At 46.0% G+C, this 16,080-nt stretch overlaps 1 protein-coding gene across 2 annotated transcripts; it reads left to right on the forward strand.

Moving 5' to 3' along the window:
• The first annotated feature begins 2,793 nt into the window (after positions 1-2,793).
• LOC124703127 (putative disease resistance protein RGA3) lies at positions 2,794-8,613 on the forward strand. Of its 2 annotated transcripts, XM_047235342.1 has the most exons (3): positions 2,794-3,111; positions 3,233-3,696; positions 6,050-8,613. In XM_047235342.1, exons 2-3 carry the CDS (start codon positions 3,241-3,243, stop codon positions 8,528-8,530), a joined length of 2,937 nt encoding a protein of 978 aa, XP_047091298.1. In that variant the 5' UTR covers positions 2,794-3,111; positions 3,233-3,240; the 3' UTR covers positions 8,531-8,613. The 2 variants fall into 2 exon arrangements, with proteins under 2 accessions (XP_047091298.1, XP_047091297.1); XM_047235341.1 differs by having other exon boundaries at positions 2,794-3,696.
• The last annotated feature ends 7,467 nt before the right edge of the window (positions 8,614-16,080 follow it).

A 16,080-nucleotide genomic window follows, 5' to 3' on the forward strand; every position in this document is an offset into this window, starting at 1 on the left:
GTCCGTGCGGCCACCCAAACGGCCCAGAACGGACGACCCAGCGCGTCCGTTTGGGTCGCCGCATTGGAGATGCCAACGCCGGCGTTCCATCTTGCGCCCGCGCGTCCGGATGGGTCCAACCGGACAAATCCGCGGCCCAACTCGGCCACGTATTGCAAATGCGGATGGCCGCGGGTGTCCGGGACGACCCAAACCCGGCCCAAATCTGGGCCAGGTTTGCGTGGCCGCGGATGGCACGCGGCGTCCTCGCGTGTCTGCCTGGTCCGCGTGGTTGGCCCACCTCTCGGTGCCCCAGTCCTATTAAATGTGGACTGGGGAGGGGGACTGTTCCTATCCAGTCCCCACTCTCCACTCCGACTGCACGCACGAGCTTGACCTTTCGCGCCGCCATGGCCCCGAAGCGAGAGTTCGAGCCGTCCGCCAACGACCACGAGGCTGGCAGCAGCCGACGAACCGCGCCGGTGGCGTTCGACATGGGGCCGCCGGCTCCCATCCGCGACCGGATCTACGTCACCGTAGCGATGGCGCGGATGTTCTAGGAGGCCGGCGTCCCAATGTCGTGGGGCGACGTGCACCTCCCCCACGGCTGGCACCTGAGCCCAGATCGGGTTCCGGTGCCGCCGATCCCGGGCTGCGGCCGCGCCCGCATCACGAAGATCCGGAGGCGCCGCGCGCAGCTGCCGGCGGACCTCCGGGAGGACCCCGCCTACGGCGACACAAGTCCCAACTGGGACTTGTGGTTCGAGGTGGAGCACGATGCGCGCCGGCGCACGTGCTTCACCTTGGCGATGGCGAGGCCTCGCGCGCAGCCGCGCACGCTTGCTAGGCGGGCTGGCCGCCGCCCCGGCGGCCTCTACATCGACGAGCCCGCTGCGGCGCCAGCACAAGCGCCACGCGAGCCCAGCCCCAGCCCCAGGAGGAGGATGACGTTGAGCTGCAGGCCGCGCTGGCGGCGTCCCGCGAGCTCAACGACCTCGAGGAGCTGGCCAAATGGCCGCACCTCGCCTCTGCGCTGCGCGCCTCTGCGCTGGAGGAGATGGCCAGGAAGGCCCAGGAGGACGCCGAGGCCGAGGCGTGGGCTTTCCTCGCCATGGCGCGCCAGTAGGAGGAGGCCACGCGCCAGGCCGCGCTCCGGGAGGAGGCCACGCGCCAGGCAGCGCTCCGGGCGGAGGAGGAGCGCCAGGCCACGCTCCGGCACGAGGCGGAGCTCCAGGCCACTGCGGTGGAGCAGCGGAAGAAGGAGGCCGCACGGCTGGCACGCCTGCGCAGGCCGGCCAGCCCTCAGGGCGCAGTGGTCGCCCTGGCCGGAGTCCCCGGCGCCCTCCGGCGTTTCCAGCCGGAACAACGCGTCGCCGCCGGGGTGCATCGTCCTCATCGATGACGACGACGACGAGTACTACTGGGAGTAGGGTGGCGCACCGGCGGCCACCGCGTCCCAAAACCTGGACTATGGTTTCCTCTTCTTTTTTTAGTTTAAAGCCCATATAGGGTGTTCTTTTGTGTAAAAATTGTCCAAAATAGGGCTAAGTTTAATGAACTCTAGTTTAAATTTACTTTGTTTTTGTTTTCCTTTGTTATATTTATTTTCTTTTTAATTTTGACATTTGCGATGCGTCCGTGCGTTGGACGCAGCGTGCGACCCAAACGGACACGCGGACGCCGACCGCTGTCCGGGTGTCCATGCGGTCACCCAAACGAACGGCTCAGCGCGTCCGTTTGGGTCGCAGCGTTGGAGATATTCCAAATGTGTGCATATAACTGCAATTTTTGGATGATGGGGGGATCCATGGCCCCTGCTCACCCACCCTGGCTCCGTGAAGACCCATTTGGTACTTGTTTATGTATTGTACCTGTCATTGCAGGCCTGCATGGCCTGTTATTGTTTGGAAAAATAAATAAATAAATAAACAAGTTGTATCTGTGTATTATAACCCCAGCATGCAAACAAGTTGATTTCATGATTTCTGACGCAAATCAGACAACTACTTAATTGAAATTGCTCTATCAACCATGTCGATTGTTAGCTTTATCAAACATGCCAGTTGGTACTGCCTTATGTATGTACCTGTCATTAGGAAAGGAGGAGTAGGTTGGGCCTGATCCGCTGCCGCAGCAATGAGATTGATTTCTCTGGTGTGTGGAGGCAATGGCAATCTGTAAGTACGGGCTTACTCATTCGCATTCACAGCATGTTCTGTTGCATATGGTAGTATTATGTATTAATATGTGCCTTTTTGTGTGTGTGGTTGAGCCGAGGTATGGTGTTGTTCTGAGGTAAGCTGGTTGCTGTAGGAACAGAATTTCAGTATTATAGGTACCAACTTGATTATTTTGTAGTAACTCCAACTGGTAGGATGAGACAAAGTCTATTCTTCCGGGGAGTTCCCTTTGCACGATTGATGTCTTTTGCTCGACGCGCTGATTGGAACAACAGATGATGAGTTGTGGTCTTCACGCAACAGGGCCAAGGAAGACACAGACAACGGTTGGAAATTTGCATATATTTATCTCCCTTTTCAGTTCACGATATATGTGGAAAATGAGTGGACAAAGGTTTTTGCAGAATAGTAGTACTCGTCATTGCTGTCTCCATTGTGACTTGAGACTTCAAGACTCAAAAAATCCTACTACTACCCGAGTTGCCCACTTGTTAAAACCATTGACCTGTATCCTTCCTTAGTTGCCCCCTTATTAATACCATTGACCTGCCTGTAGCCCATGGTTTCGATGGTAGAACCTGGTCGTTTAACACCTATGGTTCAGGGGAAAAAAATATTGATGTGCAAAGGGAGACATTGTATGGCCAACTGTAGCACTCAATGACCATGTCAATTCATCGAAAATTCCCTTGAAGCTGCCTGTTTATGCCATACACGGCATTGAGTTCTTGTAACAAAGCATACATACTTGCCTATCATATTGTGAGAGCTACCAGGATAGCTAGCCCCTTCGTCCTCCCCTCTGCAACTACCCTTCTGAACTACTAGAAGCTTTCCGTGGTCACTGGTCAGGATGTTGCCATGATTGGCTGGGGTAAAACCGTGTTGGGCTTGTTGCTCTCGCCCATATCATCGGCTCGCCATTTGTGCTCCTAGGACACCCACACTTCTGGTTAGTTAGCCAGTACAAGAAGGCTCCCCCTTACAACCTCCTGCTGGTGGCACCCCTAATAGATGAAGAAGCTCTACTTCCAGCAATCAGCTTCTGATATCTGATCTTGTGGCTGTCCTAGGAGTAGGCATGGAAGCTATTGGTTGGATTGCCGCACCCATCATCTCCGAGCTTTTCAAGGAATGCTCCAACTACCTCAAGTTTGACGCCACGAAGAAGCTGCGGCAACTTGGGCCAAAAGTAATACTGCTTGAGCGGGCAATAGAGGTATTTGAGAAGATCCCCGACAGGGCTCGTTTGGAGCAACTCTTCGTGGATCTTAAAATTGCTTTCTATGAAGCTGAAGATATCTTGGATGATGTTGAGTATCACTGCCTCGAGAAGAAGATCCAAGATGGCAAGTCCAAGTGCAACGGTGGTGAATCTCCACGTAAGAGGGATTGGGTGATGAACAAGATCCGGTCTGCCTCACTGAGCTCCCCTTCGGAAAATAAGGTCATGGTCAAGTACGATGGTGGTGTATCTCAACGTAAAAGGGATTGGCTGAAGAATAAGGTCCCGATGAGCTCTCTCTTGAAAAACAAGGTCCTTTCCTTGCTTTCATGCTCTTCTGTTTCGCTTGGGTCTTGGAACTTTGTTGTGCTACTTTCGTATATATTTGAGTGAATTCCACTTTCTACCCCGTAAGATCGATTTTGTGCCACTTTTTACCTAATTTAATAGAAATTCGTCAAAACTACCCCATTTAGCATACTTTCTTCCATTTTTTACCCCTTTCTATATTTTGCCCCGTCCTGTCCAGTGGGTCCCACTCAAAGTATGACGTGTCATGTCCTAGTCAGTTTCTTGAGCCGAGCCGAGCCGATTTAGTTAGGGCGTCACAAATTTCCCCTCTCCCCGAGCTAGGGATTCGGCCGCAACGGACGGTACTAAATCGGCTGCGCCAGTGCTGAAGCAGCTGCCCCGTTCCTTCATTTTGGAGATAAGCGCACGAAGCCGAAGGGGCCGAGCTGCCCGAGACATTGAAGAACGCGAATTTGGACGGGTGGGCGAGGACTTCGTGCAGCAGCGGAGCACCGGTGGTGGCGTCACGCCGTCACGGGTGCAATGGCCACCGGCATCGGTGTGGTCTTCGTGCGGAAGAAGAGCAACGACTTTCGGAAAATCAAATCTGATCCCGGGTGCATATGCACCCGGTATTTATAAAACATATTTCCAAACCGTAAAAAATTTAGGAAAAAATTTAGCATGTAGAGGGACATGTTCTATGTGTGCACGTAAATTTTCACCTAAAACCAACATTGTTTGTACCCTGTGTAAAAAAGGCAAATAATGCCTCAAAAAATAGACTATTTTAGCACCTAAGATTTGTCTTTTTTGCACAAGGCATGAAACATATCGGTTTTTGCTGAAACAACTTTGAACATGTCAAGGTATACACAAAGAATTTTTATTTGTATTTTTCTAATATTTTTAAATATATTTAATATGCGTTTCAAATAAAGGGTGCATATACACCCGGGTGTAGAAACACCCTGTCCACCAACTTTGGTGTACTGGTGTCCCAGCTCCGGTTTTATCGGCGGTTGTTCTACTTGCTATCACTGAACCTGAAGGTTGCGCTGCTCTGTAGGTGTGTCCTAGCTCTGTAGTATCTAAGGCTCAAGAGAGCGAGTTGTTTCTAGTGAAGCCATGAATGTGTGTCTGGCTTTGCTTCTGGATGTAAAAATATCCTATAGGATCTATATCTGGTTTATGAATGTCTCTGAATGCTAATTATTAAGGAACTACTTTACTCTGACTAAATTTGTGACGCCCTGACTAAATCGGCTCAGCTCGGCTCAAGAAGATAACTAGGACACGACACATCATACTTTGGGTGGGACCCACTAAACAGGATAGGGCAAAATATAGAAAGGGGTAAAAAATGGAAGAAAATATGCTAAATGGGGTAGTTTTGAGAAATTTCTGTTAAATTAGGTAAAAAGTGACAAAATTGATCTTAGGGGGTAAAAAGTGGAATTCACTCTATATATTTATATGCTCACTTAAAAGTCCAACTATACCTATGGGTTTAATTGGTAGCATTTATGAGCTGATAGGTCACATGATCATGCCCCAGTCTCTATGGGTTTCGATTTCCCTCTGTACTGGTAGAACCGCTGTATCGAGTCATGGGTACATTCACTTAATAAGTAGTGAAAGTGACTGCGATTGTTCAGAACCAGATGGGCAGTACTATTGTAGCTTGTTTGCAGTTAAACACTATAGGGAGAGTATAATTAAGTCTGACCCTTATAGGGTAAACTGCAGTCATGATAATCTAAGAATTTGTTACTCATCCAATTCTTCACAAAATGTTCTAATACATCATTATTATGTGCATGGGCATAGCGAAAAGTGGTATTTACCACTATTTTGGCACAACTTAAAGGTACAAACATTCGCAAAAGGAAAACTTAAAGGTACAAACATGTTTGGTTTTGTAGGGAACCTAGATCATAATGGGATAACGACCGAATTATCGATTTCGAGGCGACGGAGTTTCAGGGGATTTAGTAGTGGTTTTTTTCTTCTTGCTTGCCTCATTATGAAATGCATAACATATACTTATATAGTCTATGGCCTTCAGGTCTTCCTGACACAAATGAAATCCTTGCAGGTTAGACCCATTTTGGGCTAGGCTTACGTACTAGTGATACTGCTCAGCACCAGACCCATTAGACCCATTTTGTGCTACGAAAAATACTAACAATATGTTTTCCTGTTGCCTATTCTTTTCCCGCTGGTAACTTGCACTGCTCACACCAGACGTGCAGCACTCTGTTCCCACCCTATCTCATTTACTCTTCACTTGAATATATTAACTAGATGTGACATGTTTCTTTCCTTTTTAGTGTGGTATACTGATATCCTCACCTTTTGTGTTGTTCTACAGGAGACTGGTATGTCAAAACATAATTTGAAGGCTAGTCTAGAGAAGATAGAAGAAATCATAAATAGTGCATTTGAATTTTTGAAACGGCTGAACTTGCCGATCTTAATTGATGACAACGGAATCCAACCTGTTCCTGCCATTTCAGCAGTTGCTGCTACTACTTCGATTCCTCCGCAGGTTGTAATCGGACGAGATAAAGATTGTGCCAAGATCATAGCAATGTTTCATGAGAACAAGGATGTAGTAAACACCAACAATGATCTATGTTATACTGTAATTGGCATTCATGGCATCGGTGGGTCTGGGAAATCAACCCTAGCACAGTTAGTCTGCGACCGTGAAAAAAAGAACAAGCAAGAAAAAATGAATGACCATTTTGAACTCATTATGTGGGTTCATGTTTCTCAGAGTTTTACCGTGAGTGCCATTTTGGAGGAAATATTTGAGGCAGCTACAAGGAGTTCATGCCCTCAACTCAATAATCTTAACACCCTACATGATAAGTTGGCGGACGCACTGTGTGGAAAACGGTTTCTCTTGGTACTAGATGACATCTGGTACAATAGTGAAGATGACAGTAAGCGGGAAGAACTGCAAAAGATACTTTCTCCGCTAAAGGCTGGCAAGGCAGGAAGCAAGATCCTTGTGACCAGTCGAACTAAAGGTGCATTGTCTGTTTTGGGTGCTGCAGAACCAAGATGTATTCCTATATCTGACCTCGATGACAATGTCTTTCTTGATTTGTTGATGCATTATGCACTCGAAGGCACAAATATAGATGATTGTACTCGAAGAATACTCAAAGATATTGGAACGGACATTGCAAAAAAACTGAATGCATCACCTCTAGTAGCCAGAATAGTAGGAGGACGGCTAGGTAGGAGACCTAATGCTGAGTTTTGGTCATCAGTTAAAAAAGGGAAGCTTCTCGATGGAACCATTAGTGCTGCTCTGTTGTGGAACTACCATCATCTTGATCAGCAGGCTAGGCGATGTTTTGCCTACTGCAGCATTTTTCCCAGAAGACATCGATTGTACCGTGATGAATTGGTTAACTTGTGGGTGGCAGAAGGGTTTGTAAGGAGTACTAATGAAGGGGAGGAAATGGAAGATGTTGCTCAGGGATACTTTGATGAACTAGCATCAACCTCATTTGTTCAACCAGGAGGCATGGACTACAGCGACAAGGAATACTATGTAGTTCATGATCTTCTACATGATTTAGCAGAGAAGGTATCCGGAAGTGATTGTTTTAGAATTGAGAATGGCTCAAGATGGATTATAGACCTCTGGAGAGGTAAAACCCCAGGAGGGGAAGGCTGGAAAGGAGATATTCCTCAAGATGTTCGCTATCTTTTTGTTCAAAACTATGATGAAGATTTGATAATTGAGAAGATCCTTCTACTGAAAAATTTGCGCACACTCATCATTTATGCTGTTAGAGGGTTTGTACAAGTTAAGGAAGAAGTCATTGATAGTATATTCAAGAAGCTGCCAAAATTGCGGGTACTGGCCATAGCTTTGAGCCGGGAACGCCATGCATTAGTTAATAAACCAGATGTGTTATCACTCCCAGAATCTATTATTCAGTTAAGGCATCTGCGCTATCTTGCTTTCCGGACAAGCACGAGATGCAGGGTAATATTACCAAGCACACTAACCAAGCTTTTCCGTATCCACCTGCTAGATTTTGGTCAGTGTGAAGAAACGGAATTTTTCGGTGGTGATCTTATCAATTTGCGGCATTTATTCAGCTGCCCGAAAGTGAATAGGAGTATTTCAAACATTAGCAGGCTGACCTCACTCCAAACAGTACCATTCTTCACAGTAAGGAAGGAACATGGGTACGAGATAAGCCAGCTGAGGGACCTAAATAAGCTCCATGGTAAACTGTGCATTAATGGTCTTGAAAATGTTAAAAGCAAGGCGGAAGCTCTTGAAGCTAATCTATCTGCCAAGGAACAGCTAACAATACTGATGCTGGACTGGGAGAGTAACTCGGAATGGGATGATGCCACGGACTGCAATCCAGAAGTCCAAGCAGAGGTACTTGAGGGCCTTTGTCCTCCTGTGGGGCTTCAAACACTGGAAATCTGTCACTATAATGGTTCGTGGTACCCAAATTGGATGGTGGGTAAGCAGAACGGCGGCCCACGGTACCTGAAAGAACTTTGGTTTGATGGATGTAGCCAACTGAGATCAGCTCCTGTCCTTGAGGCTTTCGCTCATCTTGGTTTCCTCAGAGCCTGGAACTGCAGCTGGGACGCCTTACCAGGCAACATGGAGCACCTCGCATCGCTCAAGAAGCTAGAGATCCATAAATGCTTGAATATATTGTCGCTTCCAACACTGCCCCAGTCTCTTGAGGAGTTTAAACTCGTTGAATGCAACAGTGAGTTCATGGAGTCCTGTCAAAAAGTCGGGCATCCAAACTGGAAAAAGATTGAGCACATTCCCATGAAGAGGTGGAAATTCGTGTAGTTTGTGCTTTCCCTGGGTGTTGAACTATTCCAGTTTGCTGATATTCTTCATTGTGATTTGGGAGTTGAAGCAATACTGATGTCAAGAATGCAAACCAGCAGGCTGTAAACCTGTTTGTTGCAATGTTGGCGGTATCATTGTATTTGATTATCCTTGTGTTTACTTAAGTGTTTTATATGAAGGGGTTCGACATTCTGAACTTGTTGGTGCCGTTAATAGTGTCATGCAGTTTATTTTATCTTTTGTTTATGGCTACTGTTTAGTTTGCAAAATGGAAGACGTTGGATTCATCTACATCAAGTCTTTCATATGCTTGATGTCAGCAACCTGGCAACCCAAGGCACCAGCCACACCGTTGCTGGGCCACCAATTCGTAAGGAAGAACCCAGGACGAGGCCCACAAGGACGCGGAAGTTACCTGGGTGGCTACTTGGGCCGCAGTGGACCAAGTGAGCTTGACATGTGTGTGTATCTTCCTGTACTTAAGGCCTGAGTGCCGATGTCGAACTTGGCTTGGATCCTACGAAACGATGAACACGGCTTAGTGAGTTCGTGCGGTAGAAGGAGAGAATAGGCTGGATCTGAGATCGGCTAGATTCGAACCTCTTCATGTATCTGTGGTGAGAGAGATGATATAGAAATCCTCCAGTACCTTACACTTGGTATCAGAAACCAATTCGATCCCCACCCTGGAGATTCCCACCCACAACCACCCCACGAGGTTCGCCGTTCGCCGCCGCGCCGCGGCCATGGAGAGCTTGTCGCCGGAGTCGCGGGCCCTCTACGATCTCCTCAAGACGGAGTCCACGGAGGTCTACGAGTCCAAGTTCATCGCCTACAAAAAGGAGATCCTCGATGCGGTGTGGGCGTCCCTCGACGATACGAACAACCAAATCAAGGACCTCAGCGCCACCGTCGCCACCGCGCAGTACCAGATGGGCGCCGATCTCGAGGCCACGCATCATCGATTCGGCTCCGAGCTCGCCGCTGTCAAGGGCTCGCTCGGCGCGGAGATCGCTGCGCTGTCGAGCAACATGGACCGCGCCATCCGTTCGTCCCCAAGTGCTTCGGCGGGACGGGCGCCGACGCCACACGCCTGGCAGTCGGGGGATGGAGTTGTCGGCCAAGGGCACGGCGATGATCCACTACACCGGGGGAAGGCCAGTGCATCGCACCAGCCTCCTCCGGTCGGAGGTATGCACTCCGGCCAGATCCCATCTCTCGGTACGTTTTCCAGTACTGGACTTCTCAATTCTGATGCCGTTGCATCGGCCCCGCGCGTCGAATTGCCACAATTAGACGGAGCGAACTCCAAATTGTGGCAACAGCGATGCGAGGAGTATTTCCACAGATGGGGGACTCCAGAGACCATGTGGATTTCTTACTCGTCGTCGCTGTTTACTGGAGCTCTGCGACCTGGTTGGAGGCGTTTCTGAACAAATTTCCTGATGTGGGTTGGTCTGAGTTTGTCCCAGGAGTTCATGCTTGTTTCCAGCGGAATCAACACCAACTCCTGCTTCGCCGATTATTCCATGTCTCTCAGACCGGCAGCGTTGAGGAGTATGTGCAGAAATTTTCTGACCTGGTGGATCAAATTTCGGCATATGAGGTACTGCCAAATACATTGCATTACATCACTCGTTTCCTTGATGGATTGCAACCTACTGTGAGAGTATTGGTGGCAATACAACAACCTGTTGATCTAGATACTGCATATACCCTTGCCTTGCTGCATGAAGAATTAGCTGATGGTGTTGCCCCGGCCAGCAGTCACTTTGGTACTCATGGGCATTCCACCAGGCGTCCGCAAGCTCATTCGTTACCTCCTCCTCCACCTGTGCCGCCAGCTAAGTGAACTACCAATCCCATTGAAGAAAAACGTATGACAGAGAGTGGCCGAACGGGTGCTGAGGACAAGTGGGCTAGCTTGAAGGCTTATCGTCCTTCCAAGGGCCACTGCTTTGTTTGTGGAGAGAAATGGGGAAGAGACCACCAGTGTAAAGCAGCTATCCAACTTCATGTTGTCCAGTAAATGATCGACTATATGAGGTTAGTTGAGAACGACTCTCAGTCAGAAAACTCTGAAGGGCAATCGTCTGAACAGCTGATGATGATGTCTGCTGCCGCAACATCCTCTGATTCCGCGGCTAAGTCGATGAAAATCATGGTAGAAATTCAGGGTCACGGTTTGTCTTTCTTAATTGATTCTAGCAGTTCTTCGTTGATCAACACGCTGCCCAGTTTCTCTCTAGAAAGAAACAAATCAGTAGTACAGTCAAAGTCCAAGTGGCTGGTGGGAAGATTTTACACTGTGACTGAATTGCAGTGGTCGTCGCAAGGATATCAGTTTTGTGACTCATTCTGTATCCTTAATTTGCAAAACTATGATGGTATATTGGGTCTTGATTGGCTGGCAAAGCATAGCCCTATGCTATCTCATTGGGCTCAACAGTGGATAGCATTCCAAGCTGCTGACCAGTTAGTGGTGTTACATGGTGAAGATACCCTGTACAGACTTATGCTATGTTAGAATTGCATATCGTCCGCGCTCCTGATGATGCAGTACCGAAACTCCGACCAGATTTGCAGTCCTTGCTGGATCAGTTTGCATCAGTGTTTGACGCTCCCACTGGTCTTCCACCTAGAAGACAATACAATCATCAGATACCACTCATTCCAGGAGCTCGCCCTGTGTCTATGCGGCCCTACCGAGTAGCTCCTGAGTTGAAATCTGAGATTGAGCAACAGATCCAAGAACTGCTGCGTTTGGGGGTTATCACCCACAGCAATTCGCCTTTTGCGTCTCCAGTCCTTCTTGTCAGAAAACAAGACAAAAACTGGAGATTGATTGTCGACTACCGCCACTTGAATGCTCTTACTGTCAAAGGAAAGTATCCGCTGCTTGTTATCGATGAGTTGGCTGGTGCTCGCTGGTTCTCGAAGCTGGACCTAGGAGCTGGTTATCATCAAATCTGTTTAGCTCCGGGGGGAGGAATTTAAAACTGCTTTTCAAACGCATAACGGTCACTATGAGTTCAAAGTTATGCGTTTGGTTTGACAGGAGCCCCTGCTACCTTTCAGTTTGCTATGAATGCATCCTTGGCACCAGTACTTGGTTAGTTTGCATTGGTGTTCTTTGATGATATACTCATTTACAGTGTGACATATGAGGATCATCTCAAGCATGTGGAGCAAGTGTTGAGTATTCTGCGTAAGGATCAATGGCAGGTGAAGCTTTCCAAATGTGCTTTTGCTCCGGAGAAGATTTCCTATCTAGGGCATGTGATCTCAGCTTCTGGTGTTGCGACTGATGATTCCAAGATTGTAACTATCCGCACCTGGCCAGTACCAACTGATGTCTACGCACGCTTCTATTCCTGTAGACAGTGTTGGGCCTCCAAGAGCAGAGGTTTGTAGAACAGCAGCAAGTTTCCCTTAAGTGAATCACCCAAGGTTTATCGAACTCAGGGAGGTAGAGGACAAAGATATCTCTCTCAAGCAACCCTGCAATCACGATACAAGAAGTCTCTTGTGTCCCCAACACACCTAATACACTTGTCAGATGTATAGGTGCACTAGTTCGGCGAAGAGATAGTAAGATGCAAGTGATATGGATGTATATGAGCAATAGTAACGGCGCCAGAAAATAGCTTGCTGGCGTGCAGTTGATGGTAGTAATATTGCAGGAAGTAAAGATGCAGTAAAACAGTAAATAAGCGATGATTGCAGTATTTGGAAACAAGGCCTAGGGATCATACTTTCACTAGTGGACACTCTCAACATTGATCACATAATAAAACCACTCTACACTCTCTTGTTGGATGACAAACACCATTAATTGTGTAGGGCTACAAGAGCACCTCAATGCCGGAGTTAACAAGCTCCACAACATTCGATGTTCATATTTAAATAACCTTAGAGTGTATGATAGACCAACGCAATTATACCGAGTACTAACATAGCATGCACACTGTCACCTTCAAGCTATGAAAGAGGGAATAGATCACATCAATACTATCATAGTAATAGTTAACTTCATAATCTACAAGAGATCACAATCATAAACTACGCCAAGTACTACATGATGCACACACTGTCACCATTACATCATGGAGGAGGAATAGAGTACTTTAATAACATCACTAGAGTAGCACATAGATTAATAGTGATATAAAGCACATTGCAATCATAAAGGAATATAAACAAGCACTTCAATATGCTATTCTGAATTACTCTTTGGCAAGATAACGAACACTAATTCATCATGTAAGGCAAACCTTAAAGATGTATTCCCAAGTACTAATAAACACCCCACGCTGTCACTGTGAGCATTCATAGGAGGTACTAACACACCACAATTTCATAGAGACGTCCAACTCAAATCATAACTCAGTGAATAAGTATTCTGTGAAATATAGCCTAAGAGACCCACACGGTGCACACACTGTCACCTTTACACACGTGGGACAAGGAGTCTCCGGAGATCACATAAGTAAAATCCACTTGAATAGCATAATGACATCTAGATTACAAAGCTCATCATATGGATCTCAATCATGTAAGGCAGCTCACGAGATCATTGTATTGAAGTACATGGGAGAGAGAGATTAACCACATAGCTACCGGTACAGCCCTTAGCCTCGATGGATAACTACTCCCTCCTCATGGGAGACAGCAGCGTTGATGAAGATGGCGGTGGTGTCGATGGAGATGCCTTTCGGGGGCACTTCCCCGTCCCGGCGGCGTGCCGGAACAGAGACTCCTGTCCCCCAGATCTTGGCTTCGCGATGGCGGCGGCTCTGGAAGGTTTATCGTACCGTGGCTTTTTCGTCAATCCGTTTCGATGTTTTAGGTCAGGAGGCATCTTATAGGCAAAGAGGCGGAGTCGGAGGGGCCACGGGGCCTCCTCACACTAGGGGGCGCCCCCCTGGGCCGCGCCGCCCACACGTGTGGGGCCCCCAGGGCTCCCCTCTGGTCCCCCTTTGACTTTCTCGGAAGGTTCCGGAAAAATAAGATGTTGGGCATTGATTTCGTCCGATTCCGAGAATATTTCCTTTGTAGGATTTCTGAAACCAAAAACAGCAGAAAACAACAACTGGCCCTTCGGCATCTCGTCAATAGGTTAGTTCCGGAAAATGCATAAATATGACATATAATGTGTATAAAACATGTGAGTATCATCATAAAAGTAGCATGGAACATAAGAAATTATAGATACGTTTGAGACGTATCAAGCATCCCCAAGCTTAGTTCCTACTCGCCCTCGAGTAGGTAAACGATAACAAGGATAATTTCTGAAGTGACATGCTATCATAATCTTGATCAATACTATTGTAAAGCATATGAGATGAATGCAGCGATTCGAAGCAATGGTGAAGACAATGAATAAACAACTGAATCATATAGCAAAGACTTTTCATGAATAGTACTTTCAAGACAAGCATCAATAAGACTTGCATAAGAGTTACTCATAAAGAAATAAATTCTTAGTAGAAAGCATTGAAGCAACACAAAGGATGATTAAGTTTCAGTAATTGCTTTCAACTTGTAACATGTATATCTCATGGATAATTGACAACACAAAGTAATATAACAAGTGCAATAGGTAAACATGTAACAATCAATGCATAGTTAACACAAGTGTTTGCTTCTAAGATAGAAAGAAGTAGGTAAACTGACTCAACAATAAAGTAGAAGATAGGCCCTTCGCAGAGGGAACCATGGATTACTATTTTTGTGCTAGAGCTTTTCATTTTGAAAACAAGAAACAATTTTGTCAATGGTAGTAATAAATCATATGTGTTATGTATAAGACATCTTATAAGTTGCAAGCCTCATGCATAGATTACCAATAGTGCTCGCACCTTGTCCTAATTAGCTTGGATTAACATGGATTATCATTGCATAGCATATGTTTCAACCAAGTGTCACAAAGGGGTACCTCTATGCCGCTCTGTACAAAGGTCTAAGGAGAAAGCTCGCATTGGATTTCTCGCTTTTGATTATTCTCAACTTAGACATCCATACCGGGACAACATAGACAACGAGATAATGGACTCCTCTTTAATGCATAAGCATTCAACAACGAGATAATATTCTCATAAGAGATTGAGGATTAATTGTCCAAACTGAAACTTCCACCATGGATCATGGCTTTAGTTAGCGGCCCAATGTTCTTCTCTAACAATATGCATACTCAAACCATTTGATCATGAAAATCGCCCTTACTTCAGACAAGACGAACATGCATAGCAACTCACATGATATTCAACAAAGGTGTAAAATTGGTGGCGTCCCCAGAAACATGGTTACCGCTCAACAAGCAACTTATTAAGAAATAAGATACATAGCTACATATTCTTCACCACAATAGTTTTTAAGGCTATTTTCCCATGAGCTATATATTGCAAAGACAAAAGATAAAATTTTTAAAGGTAGCACTCAATTAATTTACTTTGGAATGGCAGAGAAATACCATGTAGTAGGTAGGTATGGTGGACACAAATGGCATAGTTTTTGGCTCAAGGATTTGGATGCACGAGAAGAATTCCTCTCAATACAAGGCTAGGCTAGCAAGGTTGTTTGAAACAAACTCAAGTATAAAACGGTGCAGCAAAACTCACATAAGAACATATTGCAAGCATTATAAGACTCTACACTGTCTTCCTTGTTGTTCAAACACTTCACCAGAAAATATCTAGACTTTAGAGAGACCAATCATGCAAACCAAATTTCAACAAGCTCTATGTAGTTCTTCATTTATAGGTGCAAAGTACATGATGCAAAAGCTTAAACATGATCTATATGAGCACAACAATTGCCAAGTATCAAATTATTCAAGACATTATACCAATTACCACATGAAGCATTTTCTGTTTCCAACCAAATAGCAATTAACGAAGCGGTTTTCAACTCCGCCATGAACATTAAAGATAGAACTAAGAACACCAGTGTTCATATGAAAAAGCGGAGCGTGTCTCTCTCCCATACAAGCATGAATTTATTCAGAGAATGAAAATAACAAAACGAAAATAAAAGCACACAGAAGCTCCAAGTAAAGTACATAAGATGTGACGGAATAAAAATATAGTTTCACTAGAGGTGACCTGATAATTTGTCGATAAAGAAGGGGATGCCTTGGGCATCCCCAAGCTTAGATGCTTGAGTATTCTTAAAATATGCGGGGATGAACCACGGGGGCATCCCCAAGCTTAGACTTTTCACTCTTCTTGATCATATTGTATCATCCTCCTCTCTTAACCCTTGAAAACTTCCTCCACACCAAACTCAAAACAAACTCATTAGAGGGTTAGTGCATAATCAAAAATTCACATGTTCAGAGGTGACACAATCATTCTTAACACTTCTGGACATTTCTCAAAGCTACTGAAAGTTAATGGAACAAAGAAATCCATTCAACATAGCAAAACAGGCAATGCGAAATAAAAGGCAGAATCTGTCAAAATAGAACAGTCCGTAAAGACGAATTTTTCAGGGGCACTTAACTTGCTCAGATGAAAATGTTCAAATTGAATGAAAGTTGCGTACAT

This window comes from Lolium rigidum, chromosome 3 (assembly GCF_022539505.1).
Source record: "Lolium rigidum isolate FL_2022 chromosome 3, APGP_CSIRO_Lrig_0.1, whole genome shotgun sequence".
Taxonomy (NCBI): domain Eukaryota; kingdom Viridiplantae; phylum Streptophyta; class Magnoliopsida; order Poales; family Poaceae; genus Lolium; species Lolium rigidum.

Excerpts from the sequence above, each read along its gene's own strand:
- LOC124703127 (XM_047235341.1), top strand. The coding sequence starts at position 3,241 with ATGGAAGCTATTGGTTGGATTGCCGCACCCATCATCTCCGAGCTTTTC. Across the intron at positions 3,697-6,049 it reads GCTCTCTCTTGAAAAACAAG|GAGACTGGTATGTCAAAACA; the intron begins GTCCTTTCCTTG and ends GTTGTTCTACAG.